The sequence below is a fragment of the Chiloscyllium punctatum genome, chromosome 5 (assembly GCF_047496795.1).
Source record: "Chiloscyllium punctatum isolate Juve2018m chromosome 5, sChiPun1.3, whole genome shotgun sequence".
In the NCBI taxonomy this organism is placed as follows: Eukaryota; Metazoa; Chordata; class Chondrichthyes; order Orectolobiformes; family Hemiscylliidae; genus Chiloscyllium; species Chiloscyllium punctatum.
The window spans coordinates 20010257-20032363 of record NC_092743.1 but is presented as its reverse complement, the minus strand read 5'-3'; the positions used below and the strand labels follow the sequence as shown (position 1 = coordinate 20032363).

The window sequence follows — 22107 nt, the reverse complement described above, 5'->3', positions numbered from 1 at the left end:
GTCCTCACTTTCTCCTTCTGAAAGGAGATACATCCTGTCAAAGCCCTTGTCTTGTACTCACCAGGACACCTGCAATAATACCAATGTAACAGTGAACAATATCATTCTCCTTCACATTGGTGTTTCCTGCGAGTGTCCTGATGTGTCCAATACGAAATGGTTCAACAAATTGTGCACTTTTTTCAGCAATATCACAAAATTGTCAATGCAACTGACAAAAATATGGGTAAGATTGAATCTGTTGTAAATGTCTCTGAGTGTCATAAATGTGGTTTTCAATTCTGATTCAATAGTTTAAGTTTGTACATATTCAGGGCAGTGTGCAGGTACCTGTCATTTTAACTAATTTGAATGAATGATCTTTTCGTTTCAATATAGTACACATCAATCAACTTGGATTCCAGAGGGTGCACCCCTCCATCAAGTTATTGGGATGATTGTAAATACTTATTTAAGTCACAAGTACATTGCCTGTGGTATTGTCCCAAGGGAAGGAAAGGACTTGGAAATCATCAGTTTATAGCTTCTTTTCAGGAGGTTTAATGAGTGCATGGAAAGGTGGGAAAATCTCCAGATTTGATATATCCCATTAAAAAAAATCTGGATTCACACCCAGAGTATAATGGTAGGGACTTTATTAATCTGAGTTTGTGGATTTGATCATTCTCTTTGGTTTAGCAGCTTCATGAATGTACGCGAATACACTTGGATGTTTACTGTTATATGGTTCACGGCGATTTATTGAGAATGTGTTTTTCTTTATTCTAGGTTATATTCGAAGCCGTGACATCAGGCCAGTCTGGGTACATCGCCATAGATGAAGTGAAAATCCAGGGACACCCATGCAGTAAGTAACAAGCAGTAACAATTCCATCCAATTTAAAAGCAGACAAATAGAAGGTCTGCCTGTGGGGAAATCAGGTTTTGGTCACCCTCTAGTTATTATTTTTTAAAATGTGTGGGGTACTGCTTCTATGCCCGAAAGAGGACACAACGTGTTTTATCTGGCTCTAATGAATCTATTCAAATATACACATTCCATACACATTCCACAGCTTGGAGCAGGCACACTGATTTCTACTGCCATGTCTGTCTACCCTGCTCAGGAATTCACTTCCTCTCCCTCCTGCCTCTTCTGATAGCCAGATCTGCAGTTTACTGATTGCTGTGCTTTTCCACACTCTGCTCTGACTCTCGTGTGGTGTATAGCAGTTTGGAGCGATGTTGCTGCTGTTTGTTAGTGCTCCTGAGAAGATGTCTTGGACTTCTTGGCACAGCTTGGTTTCATTCAGCCTCTGGTCACTGCCCACCCAATCGTTCCACTGTACAAGTCAGAAAGCACTTGACTTAAGTGTTTGTTTAAAATAAATGCATCAATCTTACCATCTGTTCTACCCATTTCCCTCTGAAAACACACAGTGCACAACACAACAGGTAGCAATGTTAGACTGAGCTCAGTGCTGATCTGATAGTTTTTAGTTCACAACTGAGCTCAGCAGTTAGTATCTTCAGTTATATAGTAAGAAAGTGGCTGAGAAATTGCCTTTATATTAGTTTGTAGAACATGAAGTCTAGGTCACGTACAGAAAATCTGATTGCCTGGTAAGACATTCCTTAGGGAGAAGGTCACGACATGACCAAAATATTTCACCAACTTCTAAGAACAAACATTGTGTTACAGATCGAGATACATGAGACATAAATCTTACTGCGTTCACTGCCCCTGTGAACCTATAGCCGAGGGAATTGGAGGAAATTCCCCAAAAATCTTTTAGCTTGTGGTTGATTCTTTCAGGTCACAGTTCATTCCTTTCTTATTGAGGGCAACCAAGAAACAGATTCCCAGATTTAACTATCTCTGAGAAAATGTGATTTGCCTCCTTCTAATTCTTTCTTTGGGGCATGTAGGATCATTGGAGGTGGAGGCTCCACAAATGTCCCCCATCCTTCACCATGGTGAGCCCAGCACATCAATGCAAGGCTGAAGCTTTTGTGACGATCTTCAGCCAGAACTGTCGAGTGAATGATCGATTTCAGAAGCTATATCTCTTTTCTTGTGAGACCCAGCATCACAGATACCAGTCTTCAGCCAATTTGCTCCACATGACAGTAAGAAATAGTGGAAGGCATTGGATTCTGCATAGGCAATGGGCCCTGACACCATTTCAGCAGTAGTTCTGAAGGCTCATGCTCCAAAACCTGCTGTCACCTCTAGCTAAGCTTTTCAAGTACAGCTACAGTCCTGGCATCAATCCACCAGGCAGTAAGGAAAATTGCTCTGTTATGTTTTGGCCATAAATTCAACCCAGCCAATTAATGATCCAGTAGTCCACACCTGATCATTAGCAAAGTAATGGAAGGTAACATTGGTAGCACTATCAACCGACACTTACTCACCAATAACCTTCTCACCGATGCTCAGTTCGAGTTCTCCAAGGGGCACTCAGCTCCTGACCTCGTTATAGCCTTGGTCAAAATGTGGACAAAAGCCAAATTCCAGAGTGACTTCCCTTGACTTTGAGGTCACTTTGGATTGAGTGTGACATTAAGGAGGCCTAGTAAATTAGAGTCAATGGGAATTATGGGAAAAGCTCTCTCATAGTTTTTATTATTCATTCACGGGATGTGGGTGTCACTGGCTGGCCCAGCATTTATTGCTTGTCATCAGAGGCTCTTCAGCAACATTCCACCTAATTTTCTTGTCAGTGCGCCGAACTCCAAGGTCTGTGTGTGACATCGGCTTCCAGATTCAGAGGACAATGCGTTGGCATGCTGAATGGAGGAACGGAGTGGTCATGCAGCTTCAAGGGAACTCTGCTCTTGAGCAGGTGCTGGTGAGCTGCCTTCTTGGATCACTGGAGCCTTTTTTGCACAAGGAGCAACCATGACCTGGAGGGTTTGAGGTCCTGACCCTCACCACATCCTGTGGGGTTCAGCACAATCAGTTCAGTTAGGTTTGCTCACCGTAGGCCAGTCAATAAGTATGCAGCATGCTAATTGTATGTGGCAACTACTTTAATAGATCTGAGTTTACTGAGAAGTGATTCACTTGGTGAGGTACCTAACCTAACCTTAGTAGTAAAGCAACTACTCTTTAAAACTGCTGATAGTATACCAATCCACAGCCTGCACATCTCCTGGTCAGGATTCCAAGCAAACAGGGAGTATTACATCATACTTTAATGAGTATAATGGACACTCAGTGCTTTTGTAACCTGGGATGTACTGATGTCCTCCTGTTCCTCTCTCAAGAATTGAAATTTAACCTGGATATATGTTTCGGTATGTTTTTGGCTTCAGCAGATTGTAGGTTGACCTTAAACCCACAAAAGTAAAGCCCTTCTATTTAACCACCTCATTATATATATGAGATAGATTTCTCAGCTGAGAGATTAGTTTACCTCCTATAATATTCTGACTGATGCTTTGATGACGGGAAGACTATGACATGCATTCACATTCTCCTATTTGTGAAACACGTTTGTCTCTGCTTCCTTCTTACTGAACAATAATAGAAATCTCACAGGATGTAGATGCCACTGTGATATCCCCATCTGCAAGACAGTTAATTCTGGGAAACCGTTCCAATCTGTGGGTGATTCATTCACTTCTGAGACCAACACTGAAAGCGAAGGTGCTTTCAACTGAATAGAAAGCCTGTCTCCTGCATATCTTTCATGAATTTAAATGCTTGCCTTCTTCCAGGCAATGCTGCTTTGGCATTGGATCTAGGGGCATTTGTCAGCTGGAGATTCACATCGACAAGTTCAGAGACGAATGCAAGAGAAAGCAGCTCTCATAACAAGAATAAATGATGGTGAAAAATCAAGATTATAAAGGAACTTCTGAACATTGCTGGAGTCAAATAATACATTCATCCAGAGTAGAGAAAAGAGCCCCAATCTGACTGATACATGCCTCATTATCATATCACAACTAATGGTCTTTTCACATGATTAATAATAGACTCAACCATGATCCAAACCACAAATAACCTTGCCAAGAATATATAACACCATTTGCAACATACATTTATCAGCATGGAGCAGAGGTCCATATTACAGCTATAAATCCCCATTGCACTCAATGTACAGGCTCTTAACACCCAAGCTCAACACCATCTAGTCCCTAATGGTCTCTTTATTCCATCATTTCTTTATCAGCCTTGACAGTGTTCCAATCCATCTTGGCTCTAGGTTTCTTAATTTGAATAAATATTCAACACTTCCAGATTGAGAACAAAAATCATAGAATCATACAATAACACAGCTCAGAAGGAGGCCATTCATCCCATTGTGTCTGTACCAGCTCTTTGATCCAATTATTTCTACTTCACTGAGCTTTCACTAAAACTTTATTCCTTTCAGCTGTCACCCAGTTCCCTTTTAAAAATTATTGTTGAATGTGTTTTCACCAACCTCTCAGACAGGGCATTTCTGCTCATATTAGATTTGATTACTTCCAGTGTGGAAACAGGCCCTTCGGCCCAACAAGTCCACACTGCCCCGCCGAAGCGCAACCCACCCATACCTCTACATTTACCCCTTAACTAACACTACGGGCAATTTAGCATGGCCAATTCACCTGACCTGCACATCTTTGGACTGTGGGAGGAAACCGGAGCACCCGGAGGAAACCCACGCAGACACTGGGAGAACGTGCAAACTCCACACAGTCAGTCACCTGAGGCGGGAATTGAACCCGGGTCTCTGGCGCAGTGAGGCAGCAGTGCTAACCACTGTGCCACCATGCCACCCACATCTCACTGTACAGCAGACATTCTCCTCAGCTCGACTCTGAGTCTTTTACCAATTACCTCAAATCTAGGTCCTCTTTTCCGATTAAAACAGTTACCCCTTATTTCCTCTGTAAGACCTATTTATTGCCCTGTTGAACCTATTCAAACATTTGAACACCTCTTCAGTTTTCTCTTAACCTTTACTGCTCTGAGGAGAATAATCACAGGTTCTCCAGCTATCACCGTAGCTGAGGTCCTGCATCCCTAGTTATTAAATCTCCACTGCACCCTCTCTCAAGATCCTTTCCTCCTTCCACCCACTTCACCAGTTCCCTGCAAGTTTCTAACTCACTTTTTGCAATTGTAAAATTGTTACATGTTCATATTTGTCTGACAAACACAAATCACCTTGTGTTTCTGAATTATATTCCATTTGCTGTGTGTCTGACCAGTTCACCAGTGTGTCCGTTTCCCCTGGACTCTGCTGCTATTGTCCCAACCGGATCAGGAGCAGTGATTACGTTTCCTCTCCAAGCTTGCCTGGTTGATTGCAGCCAAAACTGAAGCTCTCTTTTTGCATGAAGTTATTCACTTCCCCAATGAAAATGGAGTTAATTAATTTTTATTGTACCAGTAAGAAGCCAATCATGAGGTTTTCTTTAGTTATAAAGAGCAAGTTTGTTCTGCATATGGGCTTTGGGTAATTATCATTGTTGGGGTCAATCGCTAACAAATACGATTGTCCACCTAGGAAATTCTGTGTCCCTGGTCATGGGCTCCATGGGTCATTGTGTGGCCAATGAGCCCAGTCCCAGAGCCACATTCTCCAACCACACATTTGGCAGGTCTTCCCAGGGAGTGGAATTGGATCATGGCCTTGAGATAGTTGGCATTTCTTTCTCCTGTTCCCTTCCATATTCCCTCTTACTGATAGGTGTACTTCAAGAATTGTGTTCATTTACACAGAAGCTTCCTTCAAGTCAGTTTCTTCTGAATGAGAATCTCCCATGCATTGACATCTGTTGCATTTCTAGAGAGAGTCTTGGAAGTGCTTCCTTTGTCCCTCTCTCGTTCAAGTGCCTTCGTTGAGCTGGAGCGGAGAAATCGTCTCAAACAATGTTGACAGGACTTTTCCAGGGCCTTGGCATCATGTTTATACATAGTCCAAGTTTTGGGACCAAATAGAAGAGTTGGAAGGGTGACTACTTTTAAACAAGAGTCTTGATACCAATGCAGATGTCGCGATCGTTAAGCACTCTTATTATTAGGCATCCATAGGCAGCGCTCGTAGATTGGATGAGATTTGAATCTTCACATCAATGTCAACCTTAGATGAGAGGTAGCTTCCCAGGTAACTGAAATGCTCCACATTTGGGAGGATTTTTCCATCGAACTTAAAGGAGGGACAGACCGGAGCTTGACCTGGGACAGGTTGGGAAAGGATTTGCGTCATCTTGAGGTTGGGGCTGAGACCAATTCTTCAGTATGCTTCCATGAAGGCCACAAGCAAGGCTTGAAGATTCTCTTCCAAGAGTGCAGAGATGACATTGCCGTTCACATGCTGAGTGAGGTTGGTGTCATTTTCCTCTTTAATTTCAATCAGTTGAGTTTGAAAGGTTTTCTGTCCATTCTATTGGGAAGCTTGTTCTTGACAAGGTAAAGAATGGTGGTGACGAAGGTTGAGAGAAGAGTGGGGCCAGTGACACATCCCTGCTTGATTCCTGTCTTCACCTCAAAGGACTCTGTCATGTTATCATCGATGAGGATGATAGCAGCTGTTTTGTATATTCTGTCTGCTGAGTTCATTATGTTCAGGCTTGATAATTGGGGGTGGTATTTCATCTTCCACATGTGAAGATTCTTCTCATAGTACAAGTCAAGTGGGAAGTGAAGACTTTTACATGCCTCCTGGAAAAATTGACTAATTTTTACTGTCTTAAGGATGAGTATGAATTTCAATTCAGACTATCTCTTACAGTCAGAGAGTCATAGAGATGTACAGCACGGAAATAGACCCTTTGGTCCAACTTGTCCATGCTGGCCAGATATTCTAAATTAATCTAGTCCATTTGTCAGCATTTGGCCCATATCCATCTGAACCCTTTATTCATATATGTATTAAGATACATTTTAAATGCTGTAATTGTATCAGCCTCCACCACTTCCTCTGGCAGCTCATTCCAAACAGGTCTTAGGTCCCTTTTGCATCTTTTCTGTCTCACCTTATACCTGTGCCCTCAAGTTTTGGACTCCACTACCTTGTGTAAAAGACCTTGGCTATTCACCCTATCTATACCCCTCATGATTTTCGAAACTTCTATAAGGTCACTTCTCAGCCTCTGAAACTCCAGGGAAAACAGCCCCAACCTATTCAGCTCAAATCCTCCAACCCTGGCAACATCCTTGTAAATCCTTTCTGAACTCTTTCAAGTTTCACAAGCCTCTACTTTTAGTCATTTGCATAAATGATTTGGATGTGAGCATAAGAGGTACAGTTAGTAAACTTGCAGATGACACCAAAATTGGAGGTGTAGTGGACAGCGAAGAGGGTTACCTCAGATTACAACAGGATCTGGACCAGATGGGTCAATGGGCTGAGATGTGGCAGATGGAGTTTAATTCAGATAAATGCGAGATGCTGCATTTTGGGAAAGCAAATCTTAGCAGGACTTATACACTTAATGGTGAGGTCCTAGGGAGTCATAGAATCATAGAGATGTACAACATGGAAACAGACCCTTCGGTCCAACCCGTCCATGCCGACAAGATATCCCAACCCAATCTAGTCCCATCTGCCAGCACCTGGCCCATATCCCTCCAAACCCTTCCTATTCATATACCCATCCAAATGCCTCTTAAATGTTGCAATTGTACCAGCCTCCCCCACATCCTCTGGCAGCTCATTCCATACACGTACCACCCTCTGTGTGAAAAAGTTGCCCTGTAGGTCTCTTTTATATCTTTCCCCTCTCACCCTAAACCTATGCCCTCTAATTCTGGACTCCCCCACCCCAGGGAAAAGACTTTGTCTATTTATCCTATCCATGCCCCTCATAATTTTGTAACTTCTATTGTTGCTGAACAAAGAGACCTTGGAGTGCAAGTGCATAGCTCCTTGAAAGTGGAGTCACAGGTAGATAGGATAGTGAAGAAGGCATTTGGTATGCTTTCCTTTATTGGTCAGAGTATTGAGTACAGGAGTTGGGAGGTCATGTTGCGACTGTACAAGACATTGGTTAGGCCACTGTTAGAATATTGCAAGCAATTCTGATCTCGTTCCTATCGGAAAGATGTTGTGAAACTTGAAAGGGTTCAGAAAAGATTTACAAGGATGTTGCCAGGGTTGGAGGATTTGAGCTATGGGGAGAGGCTGAACAGGCTGGGGCTGTTTTCCCTGGAGCGTCGGAGGCTGAGGGGTGACCCTGTAGAGGTTTACAAAATTATGAGGGGCATGGATAGGATAAATAGACAAAGTCTTTTCCTTGGGGTCAGGGAGTACAGAACTAGAGGGCATAGGTTTACAGTGAGAGGGGAAAGCTATAAAAGAGACCTAAGTGGCAACTTTTTCAGGCAGAGGGTGGTACGTGTATGGATTGAGCTGCCAGAGGATGTGGTGGAGGCTGGTACAATTGGAACATTTAAGAGGCATTTGGATGGGTATATGAATAGGAAGGGTTTGGAGGGATATGAGCTGGGTGCTGGCAGGTGGGGCTAGATTGGGTTGGGATATCTGGTCGGCATGGACGGGTTGGACCGAAGGGTCTGTTTCCATGCTGTACATCTCTATGACTCTATCTTTCCGATAGGAAGGAGACCAGAATTGCAAACAATATTCCAAAAGTGGCCTAACCAATGTCTTGTACAGCCACAACACGACCTCCCAGCTTCTATTCTCAATGCACTGACCATTAAAGGCAAACATACTAAATGCCTTCTTCACTATCCTATCTACCTGCAATTCTACTTTCAAGGAACTATGAACCTGTACTCCAAAGTCCTTTTGTTCAGCAACACCCCCAAAAACCTTACCATTAAGTGTATAAGTTCTGTTCTGATTTGCTTTTCCAAAATGCAGCATCTCACATTTATCTAAATTAAATGCCATCTGCCACTCTTTGGCCCACTGGTCCATCTGATCAAGGCCCCATTATTCTCTGAGGTAACCTTCTTTGCTGTCCACTACTCCACCAATTTTGGTATCATCTGCAAACTTAGTAACTTAGTGCTAACATCTAAAACATTTATATAAAGGACAAAAAGTAGTGGACGCGGCACCAATTCTTGTGGCACACCACTGATCACAGAAAAGCAACCTTCCGTCATGGTTTCATAAAATTTAGCAACTGCATGGGTCAGGTGATGCCTTTGCCCACTTGAAGTCAGCGCTTTTGATGCCTTTTTAAACTATTTCAGTCCATTTAAGCCCCAGGCATTAAAGTGGATGATTGAATTCAAAGTCAAGAGTCAATGTTTCATATCATCATGAAACAATTCTCCTCATAATTTACCGCACTTTCAACTTTTATGTTACCTCTAAACTTTGAATTTATGAGCTGATATCCCTGGGTTCAAGCACTTTAAAAATATCAAACAAGCAGATGTCCCAACATTGACATTGGGTAGTGGGAAAGGGGGGGGGGGGGGTGCACATCACAGCACATTTCCCTTCTGTTTGAAAAATAATCAATGATTTACTATAGCTCTGTGTACTCTGTTCTTTAACTAATTTCACATCCATGCAGTCACTGCTCCCTTAATTCACATGAGATTTAATTTCACTGAGTGGTTTGTTAAACAATACTTTATCCAATAACATTTCATAGTTCACATGTGAATCATCAGTGATACTGCATTCACCAGGTCGCTTACTTCACCCAAGTCGTTTAAAGGTAATATTTACAATTTATGGAAGGGCTGCCATTCAGATGAGTTCAAAATTGGCAAATGCCAATAAGTTCTTTACCTAGCACAGACTCCCAATGATAGCCATGGACAAAGTTAAAAACTACACAACACTAGGTTATAGTCCAACACGTTTATTTGGAAGTACAAGCTTTCAGAGTGCTGCTCCTTCATCAGGTCACTAGTCGGGGAGGATCATAGGACACAGAATTTATAGGAAAAGATCAGTGTCTTACAAATGATGCAATATATTAAACAACCCTAGATTGCTGTTCGGTCTTCAATTACTTAGAATGGGGATGAGGATTTTGATTCATTAATATGTAAATCCCAGAACTTCTTTCAAGTCCCATTCCTGGGATAACTTAAAGTTTTATAGAAAAAAAGGTGATATCTCAGCTCAGACAAAGCATTAAAGGTGTGAGGTATGAGTCTGTCTATATTCCAGCCGCGAGTCAGATTAGTTCGATTTCCAAAGTAGGAATTTATAAATTGTCACATGGACTGACAGCCTACAGCTTGTGTGCTTTTTGAATAATCTGCAAATACAAATCTGCACGTGCAAAACCACCCCACAGACTTCTACATACATACATATGTGCGTGTGTGTGAGTGCACGTGTACATTTGTGAATGTGTGGGAGCAAGGGAGGGAGAGAGTGTGTGAGTATGTGCGCGCACGTGTGTGTGTGTGTGTATCAGAGAGAGTGTATGTAAGAGTATGTGTGTATGTGTGCTTGCGTGTGCTTGATCTAGGTTTGTTCAATACATCGCATCAATTGTATGATCTTGTGATCTTTTACTTTAAATTCTGTGTCTTATAATCCTGCCCTACTAGTTACCTGATGAAGGAGCAGCACTACGAAAGCTTGTACTTCCAAATAAACCTGATAGACTACAATCAGGTATTGTGTGATTGTTAAATATGTCCCAATGATAAAGCATTATTATCAATGCAGCACGTACTCTCTGCATCCTGTGTCCATTTTTGACTGCCTTTGAACTTCTCAAGAAGATTTATTTGGCTTAACCATTTTGGAAGATCTTCTTGCACATAGTTAAATACTATTTACTTCCAACACAGCAGCCAAGAAAAACTTCCACAACAATTTGACAATCGGGAATTAAAATGAATTGATCAACAGTATATTTGTAAAAATTAATCACTGCTTGCCAAACAGATTTTGTACCTGAAACCTTTGGTTTGTTCCAGAAGAAACATAAATAAGGAAATCGACTTTATTTTATACGTTAATGTTGATGAAGGATTCCTATTGATTTCTCATGTACTAAGCTGTTGAAGTTCACTGAAGCACATGCAGCTGCAGCAGAAATAACTACTTGACATTTTGGCCAAATTCAGCGATAGATCAGTGAATTTAATACACTGTCATCGAAGATAGCTGTTATATAACAGGACACTCCAGAAGTGTACATTAACAAATGTTGCCAGTTATAAGGGAGCGATAATTCTCCACTGTGTGTGGATACAGGTGTGAATGAATAATGCAAAGTGAATAATTTCTCCACTTTAAATGTAAACAAAGCATTCCTCTAGTTTACAAAACTCTGGTGCTGAAAGTGACAGAATTGCTGACACTGTGCCTTTCATTCCCATTCTCCACATTCATGTTCCATAAATCCTCTATTACAAAAGCTCAATAGAAAATGCATTCCATTGTACACAAAAGTGAATTCCACAGGGCTGCACCCTCAGCAATCCAATAGGGAACAACTGTGGCATACACTTGTCTTGACAGGTATTTTCTTTTATATCTCTGGACCTTTTCTTATGCACTTTGCTTGGTGCACAATTTCCTCCTTTCTTGTGTCTTGTCTGTTAGTTCTCATTCCTGACCTGTATAACTTCTTATTGTTTTCTGTTATGTTATTTTTGTTTTTGTTGTACTGTTAAGCTCTCTCTTAAGTCTTTCTCTGTACCTCGGTACAGGTTTGAATAAAGCACATGCTAGGAGCTGTAAAATACTATTCTTTCCAGCATGTTTTTAAAAGTAGCATACACAAATCTCCAACTTTTTATCACTTCCTTTAAACTTTTCTCTCCCAAACATATACAGTTGCCTTTTCTCCTCTTGCCATTTCTGGGTGGTTGGGATAAGGTGGGCCCAGTGGTTTTCTTATCCGTAATTATTTTGTGATAATAGGATCCCACCTGATATATTGGGCAAATCAGGTCCCGGAATGAGGCCTGACTTAATAAGCCAGAAGTTTTATTTTTCCTCTTCGTTTCCTCTCGAGGTAGATAACTGACCATATTCACAAGAAGCTGCTAACGTACTTGTAACAAACAAACATAAAAGTTTATTACACTAAATGGAAAGACAAATTATATTACACTAGATAAGGACTATTGGAACAATCTCATCTCAAATATTCAAAAGAACAATCCATTCTCTTTATCTCAGCAATATCCTAAATTCAGTCAAACCTCAGTGAAGAGTCACTGCTGGTTCCATGCTAAGCCTCAAATGGCATCTTTTTAATTGGTTTGATTTCATCAAATTTCTGTATCTTCATCAGATGCAGTTTCTTTTCAGGGAGTATCGCTTTCTTGAGTTACACAAAACAAACTGTTAACTTAGCTCATTATCATTTAACAGGATTCCCTAAATTCATGTCTTCAACAGCTTTGTAGAATGTTTTCCCCTCTGACACCTCCATAGCCTTCTACTGAAGCTTTCTTCCCATGATTTTTTAATAATCTCAGGACTTCTCTACAGCCCTGTCTACTTATAGACGACTAATAACAGCACATCTGCCGTAATGGTCCTCTTTTCTCTGCATGAATTGGCTTCTTGTCCCTTCTCCCTCTCTTTCTGGTAGCCCCAAAGTTCAGCAGTTTTACCAGTTAGCAATTACCTCCTCAGATGAAATGCTGGTCATTTAGCTGAAATCATATGACTGCTTGTAAATGTTGTTTTGGACTCAATTTTCAAAATAATGTTCTGACTTTTAAAACACAGAGATCTTCACAGAGTTAAAAACTAAAAATCCCCAACTTTAGAACCCAAGTTCTGAAATAACAATAATTATGTATCTGGTTGGCATGGATGAGTCTGTTTCCGTGCTGCACGTCTCTATGATAATAATATATGAATGGTGACCGAACAATAGCTTACATTTCACTGATAGTTTTGTTGTAACATAGCAGTTTGATTTATAACTAGATTTGAGTGCATGAAATCTTTAACAATGTGAAAGTCAAGTCTCTAGAACACTTATTGAGTGTTCTGTGTAATCACCAATGTAATGATCAAGAGTTTTGGCGACAATTGTGATCACTTTAGGTTTTCTGCTCGCTATTTATCCAAACAATGAGTGTAGCACCAGCATACCTAATAAGCTCAAATTCACTTGAGTTCTGGAGGCTGGAAAAAATTCTCTGAGACATTTAATGCATGAGATTTACTGGAGATTATGAGAATCTGACTCAATGGCTGGAAACTTTACAGACTGTCTTTAAGGGAACACTGCAAATCTAAGTTCTAAACAGTGGCACACCTTACCCAGGATCAAGGACCTAAGGTTGGAAGTCCTGTCTGCTGTCAGCTGCCAAACTCAGAGGCTAACAGCAAAAGATGGTGACTGCTGCAGGTTTGATACTAACCTGAGTCAGTATCATGAGATAGCTGACTTGAATTGAATTTATTGTCACGTGCACTGAGGCACAGTGAAAAGCTTTGTCTGGTGAGCAATACAGGCAGATCACAGAATTAAGTAGCATAGATAGGTAAGTAATAGGTAAACAGTGGCAAAACCAGAACACAGGTACAGGTAAATGTTAAGAGTTTGTGAGTCCATTCAGTATTCTAACAACTGTAGCACAGAAACGGTTTCGAAACCGGCTGGAGCGTGTGTTCAGGCTACTGTACCTTCTCCTCGATGGTAGAGGTTGTAGAAAAACATTGCCAGAGTGGGATGGATCTTTGAGAATGCTGGTTGCCTTACCTTGACAATGGGACTGTGAGATGGATTTTATAGACAGGAGGTTGGCCTTTGTGATTGTCCGGGCTGAGTTCACCACTCTCTGTAACCGCCCCTGATCTTGAATGGTACAGTTGCCATACCAGGTAGTGATAGCATTCTGTCTGGATGTCTCGATGGCGCACCTATAAAAGTTGGCGAGGGTATTTGCCATTATGCCAAATTTCGTCAGCTGCCTGAGGAAAAAGAGACACTGTTGGGCCTTTATAACCAGTACATCCACATGAAGAGTCCAAGAAAGCTTGTTGTTGATGACCACTCCCAGGAGCTTTGACACTCTTCACTCATTCCACCTCTGGGCTGTTGATGTGTAGGGGGAGGGGCATGAGTAACATCCTGCCAACTTCATAAAATGTGTTAAATTACAGGTGCAAAAAAGAGCAAGCATTTGCAATTGCTGGATATCTAAATTGAAAACAATATAAAAAAAAAACTGGGAATACTCCACAAGTCAGACAACATCTGTGTGGAGAGAAACAAAAGTTTACGTTTCAGGTCAGTCAAAACTCTGATGAAAAGGACGTTGACCTGAAAGATTCGGCAATTTTCCCTGACTCTGGCCTGAAAGGGCTGCCAGGGGCAGACAAATACTGAGAGACTGGATCAGGATTTTGAGAAAAATATATAGATAATTAGTATCCCTATTTGGGGCAGTCACTCCAGCCTGCTGGTTATTCACTGGGCAGGCTACTCCTGTGTCCTCTAAAAAGGTGCTTTTAATCCTTTTGATTCCTCTTTTAGAACAAATGGACTCAGGTTTCTTTCTTTAAACTTTTCTTCATGAGAGGTGTACCCATCAAAGATGATCCACAACTCAAACTTTACAACAAAAAACAATGGTTTGATGTTATTTCTATATAAACAAATTTCCAACCAGATGTTTACACATTACTCACCCATGTCTCCATCCAACATTGTTCACATATTTATTTCAGGTGAGTGCCAATTATCCATGGTGTGGAGGTGCCAGTGTTGGACTGGGGTGTACAACGTTAAAAATCACACAACACCAGGTTACAGTCCAAGAAGTTTATTTGGAAGTACTAGCTTTTGGAGTGCCGCTCCTGTGGTTGTCTACCTGATGCAGGAGCAGTGCTCTGAAAGCTAGTGCCTCCACATAAACCTGTTGGACTATAACCTGGTGTTGCGTGATTGTTAACCAATTATCCAATCATATTCAAACTAGTACATTTGATTATATTACCTTAACATGCTTTCATCTGCTTATTGCAAGCACATACTTGTGATTATCAGAAAACCTGTACAGTCCTTCCTTCCCCATTCAGGAGTAATGGGCCACCCAGAGGTATTTTTCTCCTTGGCTCCCCAGAACTTTAATTTTATGCTCAATTCTCTGAGAATGGCACCACATTGCCTCACCCGCTTGATACCCAATGTGCCTCAGGACAGCCTGCTGCTCCTGTTTGGGTTGTCAAACATCTGGAGCAATGGAAATCTAATTGGGCTAGCTTTGTCTACATCTGCAATCTTCAATAGGACGCTAACCTCAGGGACAACCACCCAGAAGACCAATCTGTGGTACATTCCTTAGCCAGTGCTACTCTTGACAAATATGAGGTCAGGACCACTTGGTCCTGATATGGGGTGTGTATTCTATGGTAACACTGCTTCACAAACCTTGCACTGCTTTTCTCTCTACATAGCATTTCCATTATTGTCTATTTTTATATTAAAAAGGAATCTTTGTTACCTTTCATGTACTTCAGTGAGAACACCTGGCCAACAAGACCAAATTGAGAGGAATGCTCTTTGTTTAACATTTTTCTAACCTGAATTACACAGGCTTTCCTGTGTACAGTATGAATGGGACAATGTTTCTGCTATTTTTCATCTGTGTTCATCATTAGTCACAATGTGCTGTTCACTCGAGGGTGAGAGATAATATCTCTCTCGATTCAACAGTGCATTTATTTTCTGTCTGCCAAGCCAAGATCTATTCATAGAATAGAATCCCTACAGTGTGGAAACAGGCCCTTCGGCCCAACAAGGCAGAAGATGGTGCCCTAAATTCACGTCTTCAACAGCTTTGTAGAATGTTTTCCCCTCTGACACCTCCATAGCCTTCTACTGAAGCTTTCTTCCCATGATTTTTTAATAATCTCAGGACTTCTTTACAGCCCTGTCTACTTATAGACGACTAATAACAGCACATCTGCCGTAATGGTCCTCTTTTCTCTGCATGAATTGGCTTCTTGTCCCACCACAAGTAATCCACCCAGGTGCATTCCTCCACCCTATTATCCTACATTTCACCTGACATATGCACCTAACCTACACATCCCTGGCACTATGGGCAATTTAGCATGGCCAATTTATCTAAGCTGCACATCTTTGGACTGTGGGAGGAAACCAGAGCACCCAGAGGACGCAGACATGGGGAGAATGGGCAAACTGCGCACAGTCACCTGAGGCTGGAATCAAACCTGGGTCCCTGGTGCTGTGAGGCAGCAATGCCAACCACTGAGCCACTGTGCCGCCCCGTCTATTATTTTAATTAACAAGATTTAGGATTCACTTTCAAAAATTGTTAAGCATTTTTTTGCTTAGTCCAAGACTGCTTTCTAAATTATTGCCCCAGACCCTACCCAACATCAAGACTTAGAGTCACTGCACATTGACTTTCTCATATGGAGTGGAAACAAGGTCCTGTCTTTTTCACTCTCAGAAGGCAGAGTACAGCCCAAGGGTAATATACCACTATAGAAATCTAATATCACCACTTCCATAGGCTCAGGGTTTTCATGGAGTTTGAAAAACTCTGCAGATCTTTAAAAAAATGGTGCCCAGACCAGGATGTGAAAATCCTACCCCTACTCCCAATTGGAGAAGGGTGGAGTGCATGATCCCATAGGAAGGTAACCCAAACTCGACAGAGCCATTTGATCAGAGTGCTGAGTTCAAACTTGGCTGTGTGAAGGCCCTTATCCAATACCCACAACAATGTGGTTGACTGTTAGCTGCTCTCTGGACAATTAGGAATAGGTAATAAATCCTGGCTTAGCCAGTGACATCCTCATCCCCTGAATGAATAATTTTTAAAATTACTACCAGGCACAATGATATCACCGTCTTTAAGACTGCCTCCAAATGTGACTGCTGGGCCATGCAGATAGATTACAGTGAGCACAGCTGTTGCTATATCTGTCTGCACACAGCAGCTCAAACTCATTCATGGGAATAAAACCTTTAAATATATATGAACGAATCCAACATGGGTTTCATTGTCTCTGGAATAAAATTGAATTAAATTGAAAAACTTTGCACAAATCAGCCAAAAGAGGCTGAATAAAATATCATAGTCTATTCCAGCTAAGTAAATGTGAGCAACTTCAAATGTTTTAACTCATAAAGTCATCGAGATGTACGGCACGGAAGCAGACATTACTGTATACCGAACTCGTCCCATCCAGATGCCTTTTAAATGGTGTAATTGTACCAGCCTCCACCACTACCTCTGGCAGCTCATTCCATACACGCACCACCCTCTGTGTGAAAATGTTACCCCTTAGGTCCCTTTTAAATCTTGCCTCTCTCACCTTAAACCTCTAGTTTTGGACTCCCCCACCCCGAGAAAAAGACTTTGACCAATCTCCCTATCCATTCCCCTCATGATTTTATAAACCTCTATAAAGTCACCACTCAGCCATCAATGATCCAGGGAAAACCGTCCCAGTCTATTCAATCTCTCCCTATAGCTCAAACCCTCCAACACTGTCATCATCCTTGTAAATCTTTTCTGAACCCTTTCAAGTTTAACAACATATTTCCTATAGCAGAGAGACCAGAATTGAACACGGTATTCCAAAAATGGCCTAACTAATGTCCTGTACAGCTGCAACAAGTGTAAAAATAGTTATGTCCCCTGGGCCGGATGAGATTTATCCTAGGATTCTCTGGGAAGCCAGGCAGGAGATTGCTACGCCTTTGGCATTGATCTTTATGTTGTCATTATTACAGGAATAGTGCCAGAAGACTAGAGAATAATGAATGTTATTCTTCTGTTCAAGAAGGGGAGTAGGGACAACCTGGGAAATTGTACACCAGTGAGCCTTCCTTCAAAAGTGTTGGAAAGGATTATAAGAGAAAGGATTTATAATCATCTAGACAGGAATAAGTTGATTAGGGATAGTCAACATGGTTTTGTGAAGGGTAGGTCATGCTTCACAAACCTTATTGAGTTCTTTGAGAAGGTGACCAAACAGGTGGATGGGGGTAAAGCAGTTGATGTGTGTATACGGACTTCAGTAAGGCATTTGGTAAGGTTCCCCACAGTAGGCAATTGCACAAAATAGTGAGGCATGGGATTGTGGGTGATTTAACAGTTTGGATCAGAAATTGGCTAGCTGAAAGAAGCCAGAGGGTGGTGGTTGATGGGAAATGTTCACCCTGGAGTTCAGTTACTAGGGGGGGTACCCACAAGGATCTATTTTGGGTCCACTGCTGTTTGTCATTTATATAGAATGATGGATTAGTAAATTTGCGGATGACACTAAGGGTCGATAGAGTTGTGGATAGTGACAAAAGATGTTATAGGTTACAGAGGGACACAGATAAACTGCAGAGCTGGGCTGAGAGGTGGCAAATGGAGTTTAATGCAGAAAAGTATGATGTGATTTCCTTTGGAAGGAGTACCAGGAATGCAGAGTACTGGGCTAATGGTAAGATTCTTGGTAGTGTAGATGAACAGAGGGATCTCGGTGTCTATGTACATAAGTCCCTGAAAGTTGCCACCCAGGTTGATAGGGCTTTTAAGAAGGCATATGGTGTGTTAGCTTTTATTGGTAGAGGGATTGAGTTTTGGAACCATGAGATCATTCTGCAGCTGTACAAAACTCTAGTGTGGCCACATTTGGAGTATTGCTTACAGTTCTGGTCACTGCATTATTGGAAGGGTGTGGAAGCTTTGGAAAGGATTCAGAGGGGATTTACTAAACTGTTGCCTGGTATGGAGGGAAAGTCTTATGAGGAAAGGCTGAGGGACTTGAGGCTGAAATGATTTGAGGAAAGAAGGTTGAGAGGCAACTTAATGGAGGCATACAAGATAATCAGAGGGTTAGATCGGTCGGACAGTGAATGTCTTTTTCCTCGGATGTTGATGGCTAACACAAGGGGACATAGCTATAAATTGAAGGGTGATAGATATAGGACAGACATCAGAGTAGTTTCTTTACTCAGAGAGCAGTAGGGGCATGGAATGCACTGCCTCCAACAGTAGTAGACTTGCCAACTTTAAGAGTATTTAAATGGTCATTGGATAGGCATATGGACGAGAATGGAATAGTGTAGGTTAGATGGGCTCCAGGTTAGTTCCACAGGTCGGCGTAATGTCGAGGGCCAAAGGGCCTGTACTGTGCTGTAATGTTCTGTGTTCTATGTTCTAACATGGCATTGCAACTCCTACACTGGATGCACTGACCAATAAAACAAGTGTACCAAGTTCCTTCTTCATTACCCTGTCTACGTGTGACTCCACTTTCAATGAACTGCTACAGCTAGTCTTTTCATGATATTGCTGCTTTTAAGCAACAATTTTCTCATCCTTGCACTCAGTGTATAGTCCCTGCCACAACAGCTGAGAAACATCCTCTCTGTGCGTAAAGACCCATTCCCCCACTATTTAGCTCTCAGTTCACAGGGGCTTCCTTTTCTGGAGCTGATTGCTCTTTCTATCTCCTGAATCAAGTGAAGTATAAGCAGCAGAATGTGATAGTGAACTTGTACAAGGCACTTGTTCAACCTCAGCTGGAGTATCGTATGCGGTTCTGGGCACTGCTTTAAGGCATGTGAAAGAATTGGAGAGAGTGCAGAAACGCTTTACATGAATGGTTCCAGAAATGAGAAACTTCAGTTGTGAGGATAGATGGAAAAAGTAGGGACTGTTCACCTTGGAGAGAGGCAGGCCAAGAGGAGATTTGATACAGGTTTTTAAAACCATGAGCGGGCTGTGCAGAGCAGATAAGAAAAAGCTGTTCCTGCTCATAAAAAAAGAACAAGAGGGCATAGATTTAAAGTGATGTGCAAATGAAACAAGAATACTGTTAGAAAAATGTTAGAAAAGAATACTGTTAAAAAGCACACAGATGTAGTTGAGCTGTGGAATGTGCTACCTGGAAGTATGGTGGAGGCAGATTCAACTAATACATTCATGAGGCATTGGATGATTATTTGGATTCAATGGTGTGCAGGGATATGGAAAAAAGACAGGAAATTTGCTCTTCGGAGTAGAACTGGGGCAGGCACGATGGGCCAAATGGCCTCCTTCTGTGCAGTTACAATTTTGTGATTTTGTGATTCACCTTGTTCCTTTCTTCCCATGGCCAGGATTTTTAACATGTCTTTCCATCAATCCTTCCAAAGAGTCAATAAGGCCCACACATTATTGCTGATACTGACTGCCTTGAGCATTCATTGCATGGAGGTAGGTCTTCTGACCCTCACTTGGTCACCTCATGGAGCTGTCAGCCTCTCTGGTCCCAGTCGCACCAGAAGCTGCAGTGATCAGACCCCAGAGGCTAAGTCCAAGAGTGTGAGAGCAGGCTTGTAGAGGGGGTTCCTGGCAGGGATGTGTTTAGTGATTCTCAATGGAAAGACCCAAGGGGGATAGTGCAGCCAAAGGGAGGGAGCACCTGTAATTGGGCACTGTGGTTGGACTAACATTGGAAGGAGGTTATTATTGAAGGTTCCACACCCCACCACTTCCCCATCTAATGCCTGAGCAGAAGATTGCTTTCCAGGCTTCCCTCATCCCTGAAATACTCACAACAGCCTGAAAATTGAGGCTGGTTGGGAAATAGCTCTTAACGGGTCATTAATCAGTTGCTTCAGGGCCTTAATCAACCAAAGCTGGCCAGGCCAGCCTAGACGTCACCCGTCGTACTGTGAAAGTGTGTGGGAGCCTGGGTGGGGGAGGATATCTGGGGAATTTTATGTCCTGCTCCAGCTGGCCTATCTAAAAACTGAGCAAGAGAATCTGAGGTTCCGCACTGTGTTCCTTTGAAAACTTTTAACCTTTCTGAGAGCCATTTCAAACCAGACGCACATAATATTTTTCCTCATATGACCAAGGAGGCCTGGGCTTTGGCCTTCCAATTCCAGTTGTAATTTTTATATTATTTTTCATGTTGCCAGTAGGTGAATCTGGTATTCTCATGTTTTCAGAGATTTTCCTTGATATCAAATCGAAAGAGTAACTCTGCAGCCTGTTAAACTGTGTTGAGTCTGTCTTTAGCACAATGACAGTTCTGTCAAGGTATCTTAAACAATATACCATTTTGTCTGGATCTCTGTGTGTCCCAGTTTCGCTCAGATGTAGTCGTTGCATACTTTCAATTGTATATTTTGTAGATGAGAGAGGGTGAGGAATGGTTCTGGGGAAGAGTTTGTAAGACATTTTATACTTTCTCCTATGTCTCTGACTCTTTTTAAGAACACACTGTGTGACACGTTGCATTCTGGAACAGAATGGTGATAAGGTAACCTCCTCAAAGCTCTCAATGGTACAGTTATCACTGAATATGTGAACAATAAACGTTCCATAGTGATCATTCCTCCCTGTGGAAAGATGTCCATATCTGATTATCCTTTAGCCTTGACAGCACAACCGAGATTAGAAAGCCAACATTCAGGTAATTATTGGAAAAAGCTTGCCCTATAACCGTTATGAGGTGCAATGCATTAGTGTCTGAGAATGCTGTGGCTCAACACCAATCCTCAGCATTTCGAGTGGAGAGATGTCGCTGCTTTGGCAGAAGAGAGATGGATACACAAAACCACAGTCAATCTTCCTGTACAGAAGTATTGACCTAATCCCACTCGCATTGAAAATAACGCCATTTGTCACTCCACTGCCTGATGCTGTCTATATCTGTCTGTAGTGATTCAGTAGCTATTTATTTTTTAGATGAGGAGTTAATCACTCTGTAGACGATGTTGTTCTCTGAAAAATGACTAACATCAGTATTGATGTCTTCCCCCAGGTCACTGATTAAGACAAATGAACAGTCGAAGGAGTATGCACACTTTGCTAGAGAATCCATGCACTGAACATATGAGAGAATGGTAACTATAGCTAAGAGCAGAAGTAGGCGGACAGAGAAGGTGTTAAGTTTGTCATTACTCTCATGCAGCTCATATAGATTCAACCTGAGCTAGGTTGAGACAATGGATTGGTCCTCTCTTTACTTAAATCTGTTTGGTTTTGGAATGTAGGCAACACCTCAAAAACTACATTTTTCTCATCTTCTGGTTGTCCCTTTACGTTCTCAGCCCATTTACCAAGTTTGAGTATGTCTTCATCTGACTTTTGCAATTTCCCAGCCTACTCTTTACTTTGGCTGACCAATGTTTTCTGAGTTCAGGAAATACATTAGGAAGAGGTTAACCATCTGCGGAGCAATGCAGCAAGTGGTGTGATGCCCAGTATGGGGTGGATCCTACGTCCCT

General features: G+C 41.8%; 1 protein-coding gene across 7 annotated transcripts in view; it reads left to right on the top strand.

The window, feature by feature from the left end:
• The window catches only part of LOC140476930 (receptor-type tyrosine-protein phosphatase mu-like), an 887393-nt gene that overhangs the window by 296633 nt on the left and 568653 nt on the right, over positions 1-22107 (top strand). For all 7 annotated transcript variants that reach the window (XM_072569881.1, XM_072569880.1, XM_072569879.1 and 4 more), the window contains exon 4: positions 769-847. In XM_072569881.1, the coding sequence (XP_072425982.1) occupies positions 769-847 (79 nt within the window). The remainder of the gene's footprint in view (positions 1-768; positions 848-22107) is intronic.